Genomic DNA, 16,890 nt, shown 5'->3' on the forward strand with positions numbered 1-16,890 from the left:
AAAAAGAGAGGGAAGGGAAGGGAAGGGGAGGGAAGGGAGATCACAGCCCTCCGGACTCCAGATGGAAAGGCAGTGCTCTGAACTAGCAGGTTCCTGAAGGACAGACCACCGAGGTCCCCAGGAAACACCAAGGATTACTTGTAGCATGTAGTCCTGACACATGCTGCAATGTAAACAAACCTAGAATACATTATTTAAGTAAAAGAAGTCAGACACAAAATGCCACCTTAGATCCAGTTCATATAAAACATCCATTTAAAGGAAACTTTATAGAGACAGAAAGGAGATAAAGGAGATCAGTAGTGGCCAGGGTCTGGGAATAAAGAAGAACTTAGGTGCACTGAGAGTACACATATTCTTATCCAGTGATTTTATGGCAGTGTTTTTGTTTTTACTGTGCTTGTGAGTTTATGAACTCTAAATCTACTTGCTTCTCTAACATATTTCGGCTCAGTGTCTTCAAAGTGAGTATATATAGAAATGGGTAAACAGAGACTAATCAGGTTATGTTATGTATGTGTAACAATGAATCCCACTATTATGTCTAATTATAACGCACCAAATTAAAAATTAGCTGAGAGAGAGAAAGCAGTAAATAGCAAAGAAACCAATGAGGAAAGAGTTCTAAGGGAAGGGGTTTACTACGGTGAGTATGGCCTCAATTAGAATGCTCCCTACTCCTCAGATCCAAACTCTAGGCACAGTGCTGGGTGCCTGTCTGCTTGTTTCATTTATTCCAACTCTTTTCTTTTCCAAAAAGTGTTTCAGCTATGTGGAACCACAAATTTAACACTAATCCCAGAATTCCTCCTCCTGGGCTTCTCAAAGGATTAAAAAATGCAGCCCATTTTCTTTGGACTGTTCCTGTCCATGTACCTGGTCACAGTCCTTGGGAACCTAATCATCCTGGCTGATAGTAACTTCCTGACTCCCACTTCCACATCCCCACATACGTACTTCTTCCTCTCTAAATCTGTATTTAGCTGACATCTGTCTTACCTCCACCACCATCTCGAAGATAGTTATAGACATTCAAATTCACAGTAGAGTTATCTTCTATGTGGGCTGCCTGACACAGATGTCCATTCTTATTCTTTTCGGATGTTTGGATAGTCTGTTTCTGACTGTGATGACCTATGACCGGTTTGTGGCCATCAGTCACCCGCTGCACCCTTCAGTCATCATGAATCCCTGACCTTATTGCTTGCTGGTTTTGGTGTCTCTTTTCATCAGCATTTTGAACTCCCAAGTACACTATTAGATGGTGTCACAACTGAATTTCTCCTTCTTCCTTTTTTTCATTTTAAAAAAAATTTGTTCTAATTAGTTATACATGATAGTAGAATGCACTTTGACACATCACATTTAAACAGAATACAATTTCTCACTCTTCTGGTTGCACATGATGTAGAATCACACCAGTCAGTGTTTTGATAACTCTCCCTCTACCACCTTAAGTAATATGGGTAATTTCTATAATTCTGAGAGAATTTGATCAGGGTCATAACTCAAGGGTGCAAGGTTTCCTTTTTTTTTTTTTTTTTTTTTTGGTGGTGGTGGTACCAGGGATTGAACGCAGGGGCATTAAACCAATGAGCCACATCCCCAGCCCTTTTTAAAATTTTTTTAGAGACAGAGTCTGACTGAGTTGCTTAGCACCTCACTAAGTTGCTGAGGCTGGCTTTGAACTCACAATCCTCCTCCCTCAGCCTCCTGAGCCACTGGGATTATAGGCATGCACCACCCCAACCAGCAGAATTTCCTTTTCAGGTATTAAAAATATCCTAAAATTAGACAGTGGTATTGGTTGCCTGTGACTTTACAAAAAGCATTGAGATGCACACTTTCACTGAGTGAACTACATAGCATAAATCATATCTCAATAAAGGGTGTTTTATAAAAAAACCCACCAGCATTCTCAGGAACATATCTGTGTAGAGGACAGGGGGAATGGGGAGAAGCCAGGGAGACCAAATCATATCCTCATACCCTGTTGCCCATCCTCATTCCAAGCACCTTCTAGGATTCCAAGCAGAAGGCTTCTTAGTAGGGAGGGAAAAAAAGAGACAAGAGACAAAGTCTCAGGGTTTGCTGAAAGTCCAGTTGACCCAGTTCCCCAAGAGATGGAGGTCAGGCATGGCTGAAGGATAGTGGATTGTAACGGTCACTAGAGACCAGGAACCAAAAGGTAACTATAATCATCATGGGAACTCTATTATCCCAAGCGCTCTCAAGGCTCGGCAGAACATCACACAGCTCTTCCCTGAGCTCTGCAGTTCACCACCAAGGGGTGAGGTAATGGATGCCACAATCCCATGGGAGCTGCCAGGGCTTTCACTGGTCTTGAGCACCATTGGTACACCAGTAACTCTGGGGAACCTCATCTCTGGTTTACAAATCCCTTGGCCATCTGCAGACTGAGCCTGGATATTCCAAAGCATTTAGTAACAACTTTTCCTCTTTCTCCTTTGTTGCTTATTAAAATATGGAAGTCTATGGTTTTTATGATTTTCACTTCTTCCTTTAAGACCTCATAGTCATTAAGAATGAGAACAGCCAGACACAATGATATATGCCTATAATCCCAGCTACTCAGAAGGAATGCAAACTCAAAGCCAGCCTAGGTAACTTGGTGAGATCCTTTCTCTAAATAAAAAGGAATGGAGGTGTATCTCAGTGGTAGAGGCCCTGGATTTTATCCCAGTACCAAAAAAAGAGAGAGAGAGAGAGAGAAGAGAGAGAGAGAGAGAGAGAGAGAGAGAGAGAGAGAGAGAGAGAGAGAGAGAGAGAGAATGAAGTGGTTCTAAGTCTCCCCTCTTCAAACTTGGTGTGGGCAACTATGAGGAAAAACAATCTTCTTCCAGATCCTAGCTTCTAGGACCCTAAAAACCTACAACACCATTTAGTCCAGGAACACCATAAGAAGAACCCTCTATTCTACCCCACCCTAGAAGGGCAAAAGCTAACCTGTCCTAGGTGGCTAGCCCTTTGCAGAGCTCAGCTGGTATCAGTGAGGGGGCACCAAGGACCCTAGGTTGATGTGCCTGAGACTTAACATCCAGTGATGTAGGTGGGGCTACATGTTGTACTTTGTTTTAGTCCATTCAGGATATTGTAATAAAATACCATAGACTGTGTAGCTTAAAAATAATCAAAATCTATTTCTCACAGGTCTAGAGGCTGGAAATCCAAGATCAAGGTACCAGAAGATTCCCCGTCTGCTGAGAGCCCACTTGCTGGTTCACAGATGGCACCTTCCCACTGTGTTCACATATGACATAACGGACAAAGGAGCTCTCTGGGATCTTTTTTATGAGGGCACTAATCCCATCCATGAAGGCTTTACCCTCCTGACCTAATCACCTGCATAAGGCCCCAGATCCTACCACTGCCCTAGGGGTTAGAATTTTAACATACAAATTTGGGGGATATAAGCATTCAATCCATTGAACATCTCACCCTCCCCTCAGTATTAGGGATTAAACTAAGAGACTTACGCATGCTAGACAGGTAGGCAAATGTTCTACTACTGAGCTACACCCCAGGCCCTTTTATTTTAAGACAAGGTCTCACTAAATTGCCCATGCTGGCCTCAAACTTGCAATCCTCCTGCCTCCGTCTCCTGAGTAGCTGGGGGTCACAGATGTATGTCACTGTGCCTGGTTATGCACACTTCTAAATGGAAGAACTTCACTGGACCCAAGAGGACTGGGAAAGAACAGAAGATAATGAAAGTCATGGAGGACCTCTGCTGGATCACTGGCTGAGCAAAGTGAATGAAATGGGCTGTCCCTACTGAATTATGCATTCCCTTTGAGATTTCTTGCTAAGCAGCTGCTATGGTTCGAAACTGGTTTGTCCCCACCAAAACTCATTTTAATGCTTAATTCCTCAAGGAAGCAATGTTGAGAAGTAGGTTCTATTGAAAGGTTTCTGGGTCATGTGGGCAGAGGACCACTAAATAGACTAATGAATTAATACCATCCCATGGCAATTCCCACTGTCTTGGAACTGGATTAGCTCTCTAGAGCGTGGACAGTTATAAAGCAAGGTTATCCCTGTGCATCTGTGCATGTACCTGCTAATCATTCTGCTTTTCTGCCATGCACACAGTAGCCTGAGGGGGTAAAGTAAAGGGGGGTGCCTGATCTTAACCTTTTAGCCTCCAGAACTGTGAACAAATTAACCTCTTCTCTTTAGAAATGGCTCAGTTTCAGGTATTATTACAGTAACAAAAAATGGGACAAAAAAAATCAAATGACATTAGATACATGGGACCAGACAGGATGCCAGAATGCCTGATGCCCAGTGCTCCTACAAAGCCCCTCAAGGAAGGAGGAGCCATCCTCTCCAGTTGACAGAGGCCAATGGAGAATGAAATCCCTGAACAAGGGCACACAGGAATAAATCCCAGGGCTCCTGGGCAAGTCCAGATCTTCTGTCCTCAAAGTCTATATTTTAGGGTTGGGGTTGTGGCTCAGTAGCAGAGCACTTGCCTAGCATGTGTGAGGCACTGGGTTCGATTCTCAGCACCACTTATCAATAAATAAAATAAAGGTCCACTGACAATTTAAAAAATATTTTTAAAAGTCTACATTTTATGCCCAGACTATGTCAACATATGTTGCATTTAGGCCAATTCAGGAATGTTCACTAATGCTTTGTTACATGCAGAAAATCTTTTCCTACTAACTGGCCCCAGTAGCACTTTAAAAAGGAAGCCCATCAAGCCTTTCAAGTGAAGCAAATCTTCAAAAGCTCTTTTCCAGCCAACAGCAGCACTTGAGTCAAGGATCCCCATGGGCTGCTCTGTTCTTGGATTTGCCTGGCTGGCTTCCTCTGTGGCTGTGCATGGAGTCGCCTCCTCTTTTTCCACTATCCACCTGGCTATCTCTCCTGGTCAGTCTGTAGATGACTTCTTCCTCATGCTTCCTGGACACCCACCAGACTCCCCAGACCATGCACCTGACTCTCTGCATACACAGCCAGGCTTCTCTGTGCCACTCTGCTCCATCCTCCCAGCCAGGATTGTCACTACACACCTGCCAGAACCTGCTCTCCCCAGACCCTGGTCAGCAGCAAGGTAAACATTCAAAGTCCTTGACTATCAGATGGGAAAGGAAGATGGACAGGCAGTGTCCCTTCAATAGCTCTCTCTTGGGTTCCTTGTTATATAACTTATTGGTGGAATAAAGTCCCCCAGGAGGAAGACAGGAAACTTCATCAGGCCTGATAGCATATCCCTGCAACACTAGCAACTTGGGAGGCTGAGGCAGGAAGATCACAAGTTCAAGGGCAGCCTGGGCAACTTAATAAGACTATGTTTCAAAATTTAAAAAAAAAAAAAGTTTTTTGAAAGGGTTGAGAGTATAGTTTCCTGGCAAAGCACACCCTATTTCAAACCCCAGTACTGGGGAGGTGGAGTCAGAAAAATTTGGGAGATTTGCAAAATAAGATATAGAAAATAATATAGCTAATGCCTTCAAGGACTTACCTGAAGGCTAACACCAGATGGTTCACATCATGGCACTAGGTTTATGTGGCTGCCTTCCCACCAGATTGAAAAGGACCTGCAGGAAGGGCCTATAGTGTGGTACTCGTTACTGTCTACTCCTGACAAGAGTTGGTGCCCAATATGCGTTTGCCAAACAACTGATCAAGGTCCCCTCCACCTGTGTCTGATGTCACAGGTCACCTGTTCCACCAACTGCTTGACCTTGGGCAAGTTATTTTATGTCTAAGTGTTTGTTTCAGTCATCCTTAGACCCAATCAATGGATGGCATATAATTATGATAAAAATCTTGCTCTAGTCACTTCACAAAGATGTTTTGAGGGTTCATGAAATAGCCTCTACGAAGGCTATATTTACTACACAAATGGGGTGTCCCAATCTTTCCAGCCCCAGCACAGGCAGACACTTTTATGAACTTGCCAGTTGTTCTTCCCTTGCACACCAAACACCCTCTGGGTCCACAGTCATTTTACAAGGTTGCAGTAACAAGAGCCAGAATTCAAGACAGGTAATTATCAGGCCCCAGTCTGAGGATTTGGGATGCTCTCTAAGGTTGAGAAGGAGAGGACCAACCATAAGCAAAGACAAAAATATAACCAGCCAGATAATCTCCAAAACCAACAAGTTTCATTGCTGAACACTAGTATCATTAGACCCCAGAAAATCCACTGCCACTTACTAGGTAGAAATAAGTGGGGTTTGCCAAGAACAGGGAAGGGTCTGAGCAAATAAAAACCTTAGAGATGGAGTCTCATTTCATCTTAAACCTGCAAACACTTACGATGCCTGAGATACACACAGATTGACATGGGCTCAAAATCATTACCAGACATTGTCAAAATGCCCAGAGTGTGGCACATCCTAGGGGACACAGCAGAACAGGCTCTGTCCTTGTCTTAAGGATCTCACTGTCCTAAAAAGGAAGCCAGACAGACACAGGATTAACAGGAAATAGCTGCACGAATACAGTTAAAGAAAGATACACAGTTAGGGGAAGACACTTTAACATTAGAAAGGTTTTGTTTTTGTTGGTTGATTTTTAAAGGATAAGGCTGTGGAAATAAATCTTTGCCCAAATCCATAAAAAAAAACAAGGGAGAATTTCCCTGAAAATACCACCAGGCACAAAGTAGATGCTCAATAAATACTTTTAGTAATTGAATAGAAAAAGGTGGGTGGCTTGATAAGAAAGGTACGTATGAATAAGGCTAGGGGGCTGGGATTGTAGCTCAGGGGTAGAGCACTTGCCTAGCATGTGTGACACTGGGTTAGATTCCCAGCCCCACATATAAATAAATAAACAACTAAACAACAACTAAAAAAGTAAAATTAAATTTTAAAAAAGGGGTCTTGTGGTGGATTAAAAAATAAGGCTAAAGAAGAAAGATATGGAAAAAATTGTGTTAATAACTTTAAGGCTAGGAATATTAAGTCAGAGGCAGTGCACTTGCCTAGTGTGTGCAAGACTCTGAGTTTGATCCCAAGCACTGTAAAATAATTATATTTTTTAAAAAAATATTTTTTAGATGTAAATGGACACAATATCTTTATTTTATTTATTTTTATGTGGTACTGAGGATCGAACCCAGTGCCTCACACGTGCGAGGCAAGTGCTTTACCACTGAGCCACTACCCCAGTCCAATAATTTTTAAAGTTAAAGAAAAAAAATTACATATCAACAGAAAGAACCTAACAATGACCTGATCCAAATCTTAACTGATGAGGAAAGAGATGTGACTGCCCTTGAAGATTTAACTTGTAGCTCTAATGCCTGACTCAGTGTTGTCTCTGCCCTCCAGGTAGCCTACCAGTACATTAAGCTTTTACTCAATTTCTTCCTACGACATGGCTTCAGGAGGCTAGCCTTAGCAACCACCTCCCTCCCCCACCATGGCAGCCCTTTCCTCTGCTGTCCAATAAAAGACTCACTCAGTATGACAGCTAAACTGAGTCCCTGCAAAGTTCATGTCGAAATTCTAACACCCTGTTCCTCACTCCCTGTTCCCTGTTCCTCCAGTTCCTCACACTGGGACTATATTTGGAGGTAAGGCCTTTCACTGGGGTGGGCCCTAATTCAAATCTAGCCAATGTTCTATAAGAAGGGGGAGTTCAGACAAAAATGTCAGGGAAGAAAGGCCATGCAAAAAGGTAGCAAGACGGTAACATCGGCAAGCCAAGGAGAGAGGCCTTGGAGGGACCAATGCTTTCAACACCTTGATCTTGGATACTCAGCCTCTAGAAATATGAGAAAATAAATTTCTGTTGTTTAGTTCATTGAGTCTGGTATTTTGTTGCGGGTCAGCCCGGGTAGACCATTATACTGGGCCACATCAAGATGTATGAAAGCCAAGGAAATATCACCATTACTCACAGGTGTTTTCCTGAAGACAACACACCCATTAAGGATCAGAGATGGCCAGTAAGGATGACAGGGCTGCTCCAGGGAACTCTGAAACTGTACTTGAGTGAAATATGCCAAACACAAAGGACAAATACAGGATTCCATTTCTATAAGATACCTAGGGTAGGCAAATTCACGGGAGTCAAAATAGAATGGTGGCTGCCAGGGGTTGGGAATTGAAGAAATGGGGAGTTATAATTTAAAGGATACAGAGTTTCAGTCTGGGAAGATAAAAAGGTTCTAGAGATAGATTCAAGGGTAGATTGATGTAGATTCAGTGGTACAGTGAGTGCTTAGTATGTGTTGGACCCTGGGTTGAATTTTGGTTGCTAAACCAAAAAAGAAAAACAAAACACAAAGTTCTAGAGATGGATGGTGATGGTTGAACCATGTGACATACTTAATGCAACTGAACTGCACCCTTAAAAAAGATTAAAATGGGGGGCTGGGGTTGTAGCTCAGCGGAAGAGCGCTCGCCTAGCTCATGCAAGGCACTGGGTTTGATCCTCAGCACCACATAAAAATAAATAAATAACATAAAGGTACTGTGTCCAACTACAACTAAAAAAATTTTTAAAAATTATGAAAATGGTACGTTTTATGTTATGTGTATTTCACCACACTAAAAATAGCTATAATGTGCTACATAAATAACATAGTTCAGTTAAAACAACTACATTTTTTCAAAGAAAAAAAATCCCTCTTTGAAGCCAAGCAATTGTACTCCATACAGGGTAAAGAACTCCCATGAGGCTCATAGTTAATTTAAGACACTCCCCCCGCCCAGCCTTGATCCAAAAAGCAGCACTGCAGCCAAAACTGAGACCTACTGTTTAACGACCTGAGAATAATTCCAAGAGGCCCATTCCTTCCTTCTGAAGGTTGATCCCTCTCAAACCACATGGGCTAGCTGCAGCCATAGCCTGTCTCAAGAGGACCTGAGCATACTGCCCACTCAACTGTGTCCTAATGGGGACAAGCCTTCCAAGCCACAGGACTCCTAACCAAGGAAGCCAGAAGCAACAAATTAGGCAAAAAGGAGTCATGGGGCAGGTACATTCCCTAAACCCACTTAAATCTACAGCACTTCCAGCTCCTTTTTTAGTCAAATGTTCCAGAATGCTTCATTCTGTTCCCAAAACATGGCAGCCTTCCGGAGCCAGAGAACTCTAGATCAAATTTTATAAGACTTTTGCATCCTGTTGGATCAACCCACCCTACCTCTTTTCATAGGGAGGATTCTACACTCAATCCAGAGGTAGTCACTGGCTCTGGTCTAAAGAGGCCATGACGGAGCCAACGAGAAGCCTGACCTTTTACAGCCACACAGTTACTCAAAACCAGTTGCCTATCCAGTCAATCATCAAGGGAAAAACAAGGCAGTGACCATTTTGGTGCCAATACATTGCTGGAATCCAAAGGGCAAATGAAGTTGCTCAATAAAAAGGTGAAAACACAGAGCTGGAATTGTGGCTCAGCGGTAGAGCGCTTGTCTAGCACGTGCAAGGCCCTGGGTTCGATCCTCAGCACCACATAAAAATAAATAAACAAAATAAAGATATTGTGTCCAACTACTTCTAAAAAATAAATATTTTTTTTAAAAAAAGGTGAAAACATAGGATAGCAACTCATGAGTGGCCATGGAGAAACACAAGATGTAAGGTTGGGCCAAGGATATAGCTCAGTGGAACAGCACATGTTTAGCACATCCCTGGGTTCCAGCCCCAGCAACACCCCGCCCCTCCCCCCCAAAAAAATCTGAGGGTCACACATAGAAAAGGGCTGAAAGGGACATAGGTTCACAAATTTCTTAGACCTAAAAGAGGAAAGGACCAGGGTAGGCATGTAGCTCAGTGGTGGAGTGCTTGCTTAGCATGTGTGAGGCCCTGGATTCAATCTTCAGCACCAGACACACACAAAAAAAATTAAAAGCAGGGTGTGGTGGTGAATGTCTGTAATCCCAGTACCCTGGAGGCTGAGGCAGAAGTATCACAAATTTTAGGCCAGCCTGAGTAATTTAGCAAGACTCTGTCTCAAAAATAAATCAGTAAAAAAATGGATAGAGATGTAATTCAATGGTATTGGGCTTGCAATTCAATGGTACTGGGCTTGCCTAGTGTATGTGAGGTCCTAGGTTCGATTCCCAGTTGTCAAAAGAAAAGATATTCTCATGGAAACAAAAAGGGAAGCACCTTGGGTTATCTGGTCTCTGCCTCAGGAAATGGCTTGCCACAAGTCCTCTGGAAAGAAAGTTTAAATATACTGATGAAACAGGAAAATACAGGTACAGTCAATAGGATGCTTGCTTTCCAATTCTGACCTCCAAAACAAGTTGTGAAAATGAGGAAAGACTCTCCAGTATGTGTTACGTGGAAAGTTCCGAGACAGAACTTGAAAACACACTAGTGATTCCTGTCTTCAAAAAGCTTATAGTCACCAGGTGTGGGAGGCTGAGCAGGAGGATCTCAAGCTCAAGGCCAGTCAGGGAAACTTAGCAAGACCCTGTTCAAAATTTTAAAAAGGCTGGGGATTTAGCTCAGTAGTAGATCTCCTACCTAGCATGCATGAGGACATGCGTTCAATTCCTAGTACCACAAAACAAAACACTACAACATGGATAAACCCTGAAGGCATTACATTCAGTGAAATAAGCCAGTCACAAAAGACAAGTACAGTATGATTCCACTAATATGAGGTGTCCAAAGCCATCAAATTCATAGACACAGAAAATAGAATGGTGGATGCCAGATGCTGGGGGCAGGGAAATGGGGAGCTGCAGTTTAATGGGTGTTGAGTTTCAGTTTGGGAAGGATGAAAAAGTTCTGTTGATGGATGGTGGTGATGACTGCACAACAAAGTGAATGTACTCAATGCTACAGAACTGTATGTTTAAAAATGCTTAAAATGGGTTAAAGAGATAAATCTTTGTATTTTACAAAACAAACCCGGCTAAAACAGTAAGTTTTGTTATGAATATTTTATCATTAAAATACACACACACACATACTGCCAGGTGTAGTGGCACCTATAATCACGCAGAGCCCCACGATCCCAGCTTTGCCACTTTCTGATTGCATCCTTACCTTTAAATGGACAGCCCCACCATGTGATGAAGAGTTCATGAGGGACCCTGCATGAAGCATTATGTCACTGTGCCTAGCACAAAGCAGCATGTGATAGTTTCAGCTCCTTCCCTTAATCAGCAGCAGCCCTCAATTCAGAAAAAAGAACACCCACTCATATGAGGGGATTCTGAAGTTATAGAGCTGGGCCACTATGTCTACCACTGCTGAGCATTAGGACGACTTCCACCCCCTTCCCACACTGTATTTTTTTCCTCACTGTTCCTTTTCAGGCCAGCAGGACCCACAGTCATCTAAAGAACATCAGTAAACAGTCCAGATGGAGACAGATGGCTGAGCCAGTGCAGGATCTCTTTCCCCACCAGCCACACATGGCCACATGTCAAAGGAGATTGTAGGGCAGAGTTTATAGTCTCTTGGAGCTAAAACAACCAGGAATTTTAAAGCCTTAAAGGATCCAAACCCTAAGATGTACAACACCAAAAGGGAATCCTAACGTAAACTGTGGACTATAGGTGATAATTACTTGTCAAAACATCCATTTGTGGACTGTCAAAAATGTACCCCTCTAATGGAGAATGCTGATAATGGAGGAAGCAGGTGTGGGGGCAATAAGTACCTATGTCCAAATTTGTTGTGAACCTAAATGTTCTCTTGAAAATATTAAGTCTAGCTGGCATGGTGGCACATACCTGTAATCCCAGTGACTTGGGAAGCCAAAATAGGAGGATCTCAAGTTTGAGGCTAGTCTAGACAACTCAGCAAGGCATTGTATCAAAATAAAAATCAAAAAAGGTCTGGGAATGCAGCTCAATGGTAGAGTGCCCCTGGGTTCAATCTCCAGTAGGGTACACACACAAGAGAGAGAGAGAGAGAGAATGTGGAACCTTAAAGACATTCAGAATTCAGTGAAAGTTCTAAAACTACTTCTTGTACCCCAGTTTCTCTAATATTGGGCCTCATTTCCTTCTAGTTCCTATCTTTACCTGCTTTGACTTGCCCTGGGGTCAATTATGTGGTGGGCAACCTGACCATGTCTATGGAAGCTGTAGGAAAGGCCTAATTTTCTAAAAAGTTAGAATTCCCCACCAGCAAGAGGGTATCATTTCAGATTGCAGGTCTCCACAAAAACCTTTTATTTTCTTTATCAATAACATTTTCCTGCATAAAACACTCTGGGGCCAGTGTAAGCTGGTTCTTCTGGCCAATAGCTGGCCAGACAAGGTAACCACAGGGCAATCCTCCAGACCCGGAAGAAGCTGATGGGCCTGCAAGGCAGGCTTCCGAATCCTACAGCTTCTTACTCTTCCACTAAGGACTTAGGGAATGCAGCTGAACCAGGCCTCGGGCAGGTCCCAGACACGTACCACAGCCAATTCCAGCTACAAACAAGATCAGCAAATGGAAGTACCTAAAACAAACAGGACAGAGTGCTGAGCACAAAAAGGCAGCTTGATGAGCCAAAAATAGCCTCACTTGTTTCAAGAGGACTCTGACAAATGAAGCACATGTAACTCTATCAGCAGAAAAAGAAAAATCAATGAAGCAGAAAACCGGATCATTCCAACAGCGACCAAGACTCTAAAAGATTCCAAACAACCTGACCTACCCCTATTGCCAACCAAACCCCACACCCCCCAGCCCACAGACTCTATATCTTTACCCCAACTTCGAACTGTGCCTAGATCTCAAAACCTAGTCTCCTTACCCCAAATGTCTAATGATATCTACGTAAGGCGCAGATATTATTGTAAAATCCCACAGGTTTAATCTTAGGGCTGGGGTCAGACCATGGCCTGGGAGGCCAAAATAAGCACCTGTGGGTGCTCATCCTTGGTTAATGAGGTGGCCAGGGATCAGAAACCCAGATGGCTTAAGATGTAGAGAGATGCCTGTGGGTGAGTAATAATGGGTGAAGCCTCCCATCAAAAGCTAGGCTGATCAGAACGGGTGTGGCTCTGCTTTAGTCCCAGATAAAATCTTCATCTCAATGATTTTCAGTGCCCACTGAGTCAGAACTGCCTATCACCTCACTTCCTTCTGAGATGGATCTTCACCTGCTCTAACTCGATAGCAAGTGAACCTGACACTTTGAAGGCCTGAAAATTAGCACATCTTGGGTTCTCCAAATGTGTAATATAATCTTCCAGGACAGGAATGGTGCAAGGGGAATGTCCAAGACACAGATCAGTCCCCAATGAAAGGATCTGATCTAGGTGTCAGTAGTAACTCTGGCTTTATGCCATCCTCACTGTTCATTCAGTGTGAAGAGACCATAGGGTAACACCACAGCACATCTCCCTCCCAATTTGCATGCTGTACTTTCACAAGAATGGTTCTCTAGAACCAAAGGAATAAATTGCTTGCCATCTCCCATACCACCCCTCCCAACCCAATCCCATTCCAAACACTTGAGAATTTGCATTCAGGAGAAGGGAAGTTAGTATGGATGCAGGATCAGCTGAAATCTGCAGTGCTTAAACAGCACTTAAAAAAACACTCAAAATAAAAAAAAAAAACACCCAGTCCTCCTCCACAGCTTTCCCTACCACTTAATAGATTCCTGCTACAAGTGCAGACTGCCCACCGATGGTGGTGACAGGTACCCACCTGTATCTCCATGGAAGATGTTGTCCCCATCGCTGGGCCAAATCTGCCCAGTCTTGCGGACACCCACAATGGTTGCCTCAGACACCACCACCTGGCACTGCCGGTGCCGTTTCTGGCACTGAGGTGTAGGGGGGCTGCTGCTGTCAAAAGACTGCTGCGAGTTCTGCGAAGGTGAGCGGCTCTTGTCTCGGAACATGCGGTAAGTGGTGGGGCTTGGGGATACCCGGCTTGACTGGCCAGAGGAGAAGTCCTCTTCACTGGAGGTCAGGTTCTCATTGGAGCTGCAGTCCGGAGTGTAGCCACCTCCACTGTCCTCGAAACTCCGGGGGGAGTAGGACCTGCGGGGCCAGGTGAGGCGCTTCTCCTGCTCTGAGGTGCTCTGGCTGCGTAGAAGCGGGCCCTTACCCTCCCCTTCCACCATCATGCCCCCGACGTAGATACTCTGGTAGGGTTGATACTCCAAGGGCGGCCAAGGGGGTCTGCCGCCGCCATTGGCGTTGATTAGGTTGTCCTTCAGGAACCGAGGGTTCAACTCTGCATCTTCGTAGTCGCCGTCGAGGCCACAGCTGCTCTCTGAGGAGCGCCCGCGGTAATGGGGCCTGGGTGCATCCCCGAGACCCGGCCCCGCACCTTGCTGGGACTTCTTGCGCTCCATTTGCATGGCCTGGCTGCCCAGAGAACTGATCCTGTCAGACACTTCTTTGTCGTTGACCTTCACCAAGCCGCGCTCGTGGTGAAATTCGACATTCACGTAGAAGGGCTTCTCAGTGTCCGCAGCCCCAGGACCCTTGCGAATCCTTTCGAAGTTGGACCTAAGCGCCGCCACACTGGTGGGGGGTCCCCGTTCATCCCGGTCGGCGGAAGTGGCGGTTCCAGGCTTGCGGGCGGTCGCAGGCCGAGCCTTACCTGGGGATCCTTCTCCGTCGGGCCGGGCCTCGGACTCCTCGGCTACAGGCGGATCCGCGGTGTCGGCGGGCGCCGGCGCCGGGCGCAATGCAGGCGCTCGGGCTTCAGCTGCGCCGTCAGGGGGCTGCGCGGCGCGCCGAAAGCCCCAGCGCTGCCTGTCATAGCTCTTTTTCTCCTTGGCCAGCAGTGTCTGCAGGTATATCATGCGGAAGCGCTCCTGGTTCACCTCCTGCTCCAGGCGCCGGATAGAGGCCTTACAGCGCTCCAACTCTTGCTCGATGTCACCTACCGAGCGCAGCTCCATACGCGGCGGCTCAGAATCCGGGAATTGCGCCTTCCACGCCTCGGCGAAGCCCACTGGATCCACCATGGCGCGGCCGGCCTCACCTGCACCGCCAGGCTGCGTGCGGGACCCTCTCAGCGGCGACGCAGCGGTCTCGCCAGGCCCGGCCCGGGGTGCCGAGCGGCCCCCATGGCCCGGCTCGGCGGTAGCGGTGAACAATGCCCGCCCCCTCCCGGGCGGCAGGTGAGGCGGGAGGCACTACTGCCCGGGGCGGCGGGTAGCACGGGGCGGGACGCGCGCGTGGGGGCGGGGCGCGCGCGGGCGGGGGAAGGGCGCAGGGTTGCGCGCGCCGCTATTGTGTGCGGGACTCCTCGGCGCGGGGCTGCGCCGGGCGACGCGGGATAGGCGCGGCCCTCAGCTCGGCTTGGCTCAGTAGCCCCTAGCCCGTGTACACTGCTCGCGCGCTCCTCTCGTCTGGCTCCTAAGCCGTCCCGCACCACGACCGCCACCTCCTCTGTGGGCGCAACGCTCCACCCGGCCGGCTCTCCGCACTCCCGCCCGGCCCGCACTCAGCGCCGCAGGAAGGGGAGGGCCGGGGGGCGGTGGCCGGGCGCGGCTGATGGAGCAGGGCTCGCCTCTTAAAGGGACCGCGCCGCGGGCTCCAGGCGAGGGTCCCTCAAGGCTATCTTCCCATTGAGCCTCTCCTCTCCCTCAATCCCTGCGCACTTGGGGAAACTGAGGTCATGGCGTCGTTGAACCCACCTGTCCCACTCTGAGGCCAGGAGTGCCCCATAAGAAGGACACTGGGCCCATTGGTTCAAAAAGACCCTTCCAATCGGGAGACCCTGGACAGTTCTGCACACCTGGACCAGGAACACGTGGTTCTTCATTTTCCTACAGCCCAGCCACTCACCTGTGTTAGGAACACCCAGCGGGGCCCAATCCAGAGAAGGGCTAGGCAGGAAAGTTCCCTTGGCGAGAGCCAGCGTCAGGCTGGGTCACCAATGTCGGCAGTGCCAGTGTCCCCAAATCTCTAGTGTTCTGGAAAGGATTGATAAAGCAACAATGACCTCAGGGGATTGTCATAGAGACACCCTTATACTGGATGATAAATAGGAATTTCTCCCCCAAGTCACTCAACATCACATTTCCATTCCTGTGTCCTGGACTTCGCATTTGTCCCTGGCTTCTGAGCTCCAGAAGCCAAAGTAGTTTTCCTAGTTTTCCTAGGGTCTGCCTAATTCAGAACTTATCTTATTAGACTCTCTCTAAAGGGGTCACCAGCCTCCACCTTGACCAGCAGGACTGAGTGGAAGATAGGACAGGCCAGAGTAGGTTGTGAAACCAAATCTTTGATGGTTCCCCAGGGAAACCCAGAGATCTGAGACACACAGCAGAGTGTACTCTCTGTAAGCAGTCTGATGAGTACGATGGAAAATAGCCAAACCAGTCCATTTGGTGAGGAGAAAAGGAAAGAGGATTTGGCAATCAAAGAACTAGATTTGAATCCTGACCACCTCTCTCTGTATGCCTCAGTTTCCTTGGCATTGAAATGAGAACAAGAATATTTGCCTTCAAAAGTTGTCCCTGCATGGATTTGAGGAACTATCATGCCTTTTCCCCCAGTTCAGTACCACTGAAAGCAGATGCCCTAACATCCAGTGTAGAGAAATAGAACCCAGAGCTAGAAGCCAGGGTGGCCTGGCTCCAGTTCAGGTTTCTGTGACTCTAGGCTGTGTGATCTCAGTAATTCCTTTCACTTCTCTGGGCTCACTTTTGTCTTCATGTGCAAAATATTGTGAGTACCATGTGTAAAGTGCCTGGATGGGATATACAAAACTGGCAGATACATGGCAGGTGCAGTTTCATCTATGATTATCTCTTGATGTTGATGCAGCTAGAGAACCCTTAGGGCCAGGCCAGAGAGCTGGAAGGATGCTTCATGGCTCACTGCTGCCCCCTGCAGGCTTCTTCAGTCTCCTGAACTGTTTGTCCCCTCACACCCAGCAGACTTCTCATCTGCTGGGCATGCTGTAAATAGTGCTTTTTGCTGGTGAGGAAACAGATGCAGGTGGCACCCTGACTTTGAGGCC

At 46.4% G+C, this 16,890-nt stretch overlaps 1 protein-coding gene across 2 annotated transcripts in view; it reads right to left on the reverse strand.

Annotated features, from left to right (window-relative positions):
- Window positions 1-15,383, reverse strand: part of Bcr (BCR activator of RhoGEF and GTPase) — a 141,065-nt gene extending 125,682 nt beyond the window's left edge. The window contains exon 1 of one of the 2 annotated variants that reach the window (XM_021732630.3): window positions 13,609-15,380. In XM_021732630.3, coding sequence (XP_021588305.2) covers window positions 13,609-14,884 — 1,276 coding nt within the window. In that variant the 5' untranslated portion in view covers window positions 14,885-15,380. Of the gene's footprint in view, window positions 1-13,608 lie in introns of both variants that reach the window. The other variant, XM_078038901.1, reaches the window with a different exon arrangement.
- Window positions 15,384-16,890: the final 1,507 nt, after the last annotated feature.

The sequence above is a fragment of the Ictidomys tridecemlineatus genome, chromosome 2 (assembly GCF_052094955.1).
Source record: "Ictidomys tridecemlineatus isolate mIctTri1 chromosome 2, mIctTri1.hap1, whole genome shotgun sequence".
NCBI lineage: Eukaryota > Metazoa > Chordata > Mammalia > Rodentia > Sciuridae > Ictidomys > Ictidomys tridecemlineatus.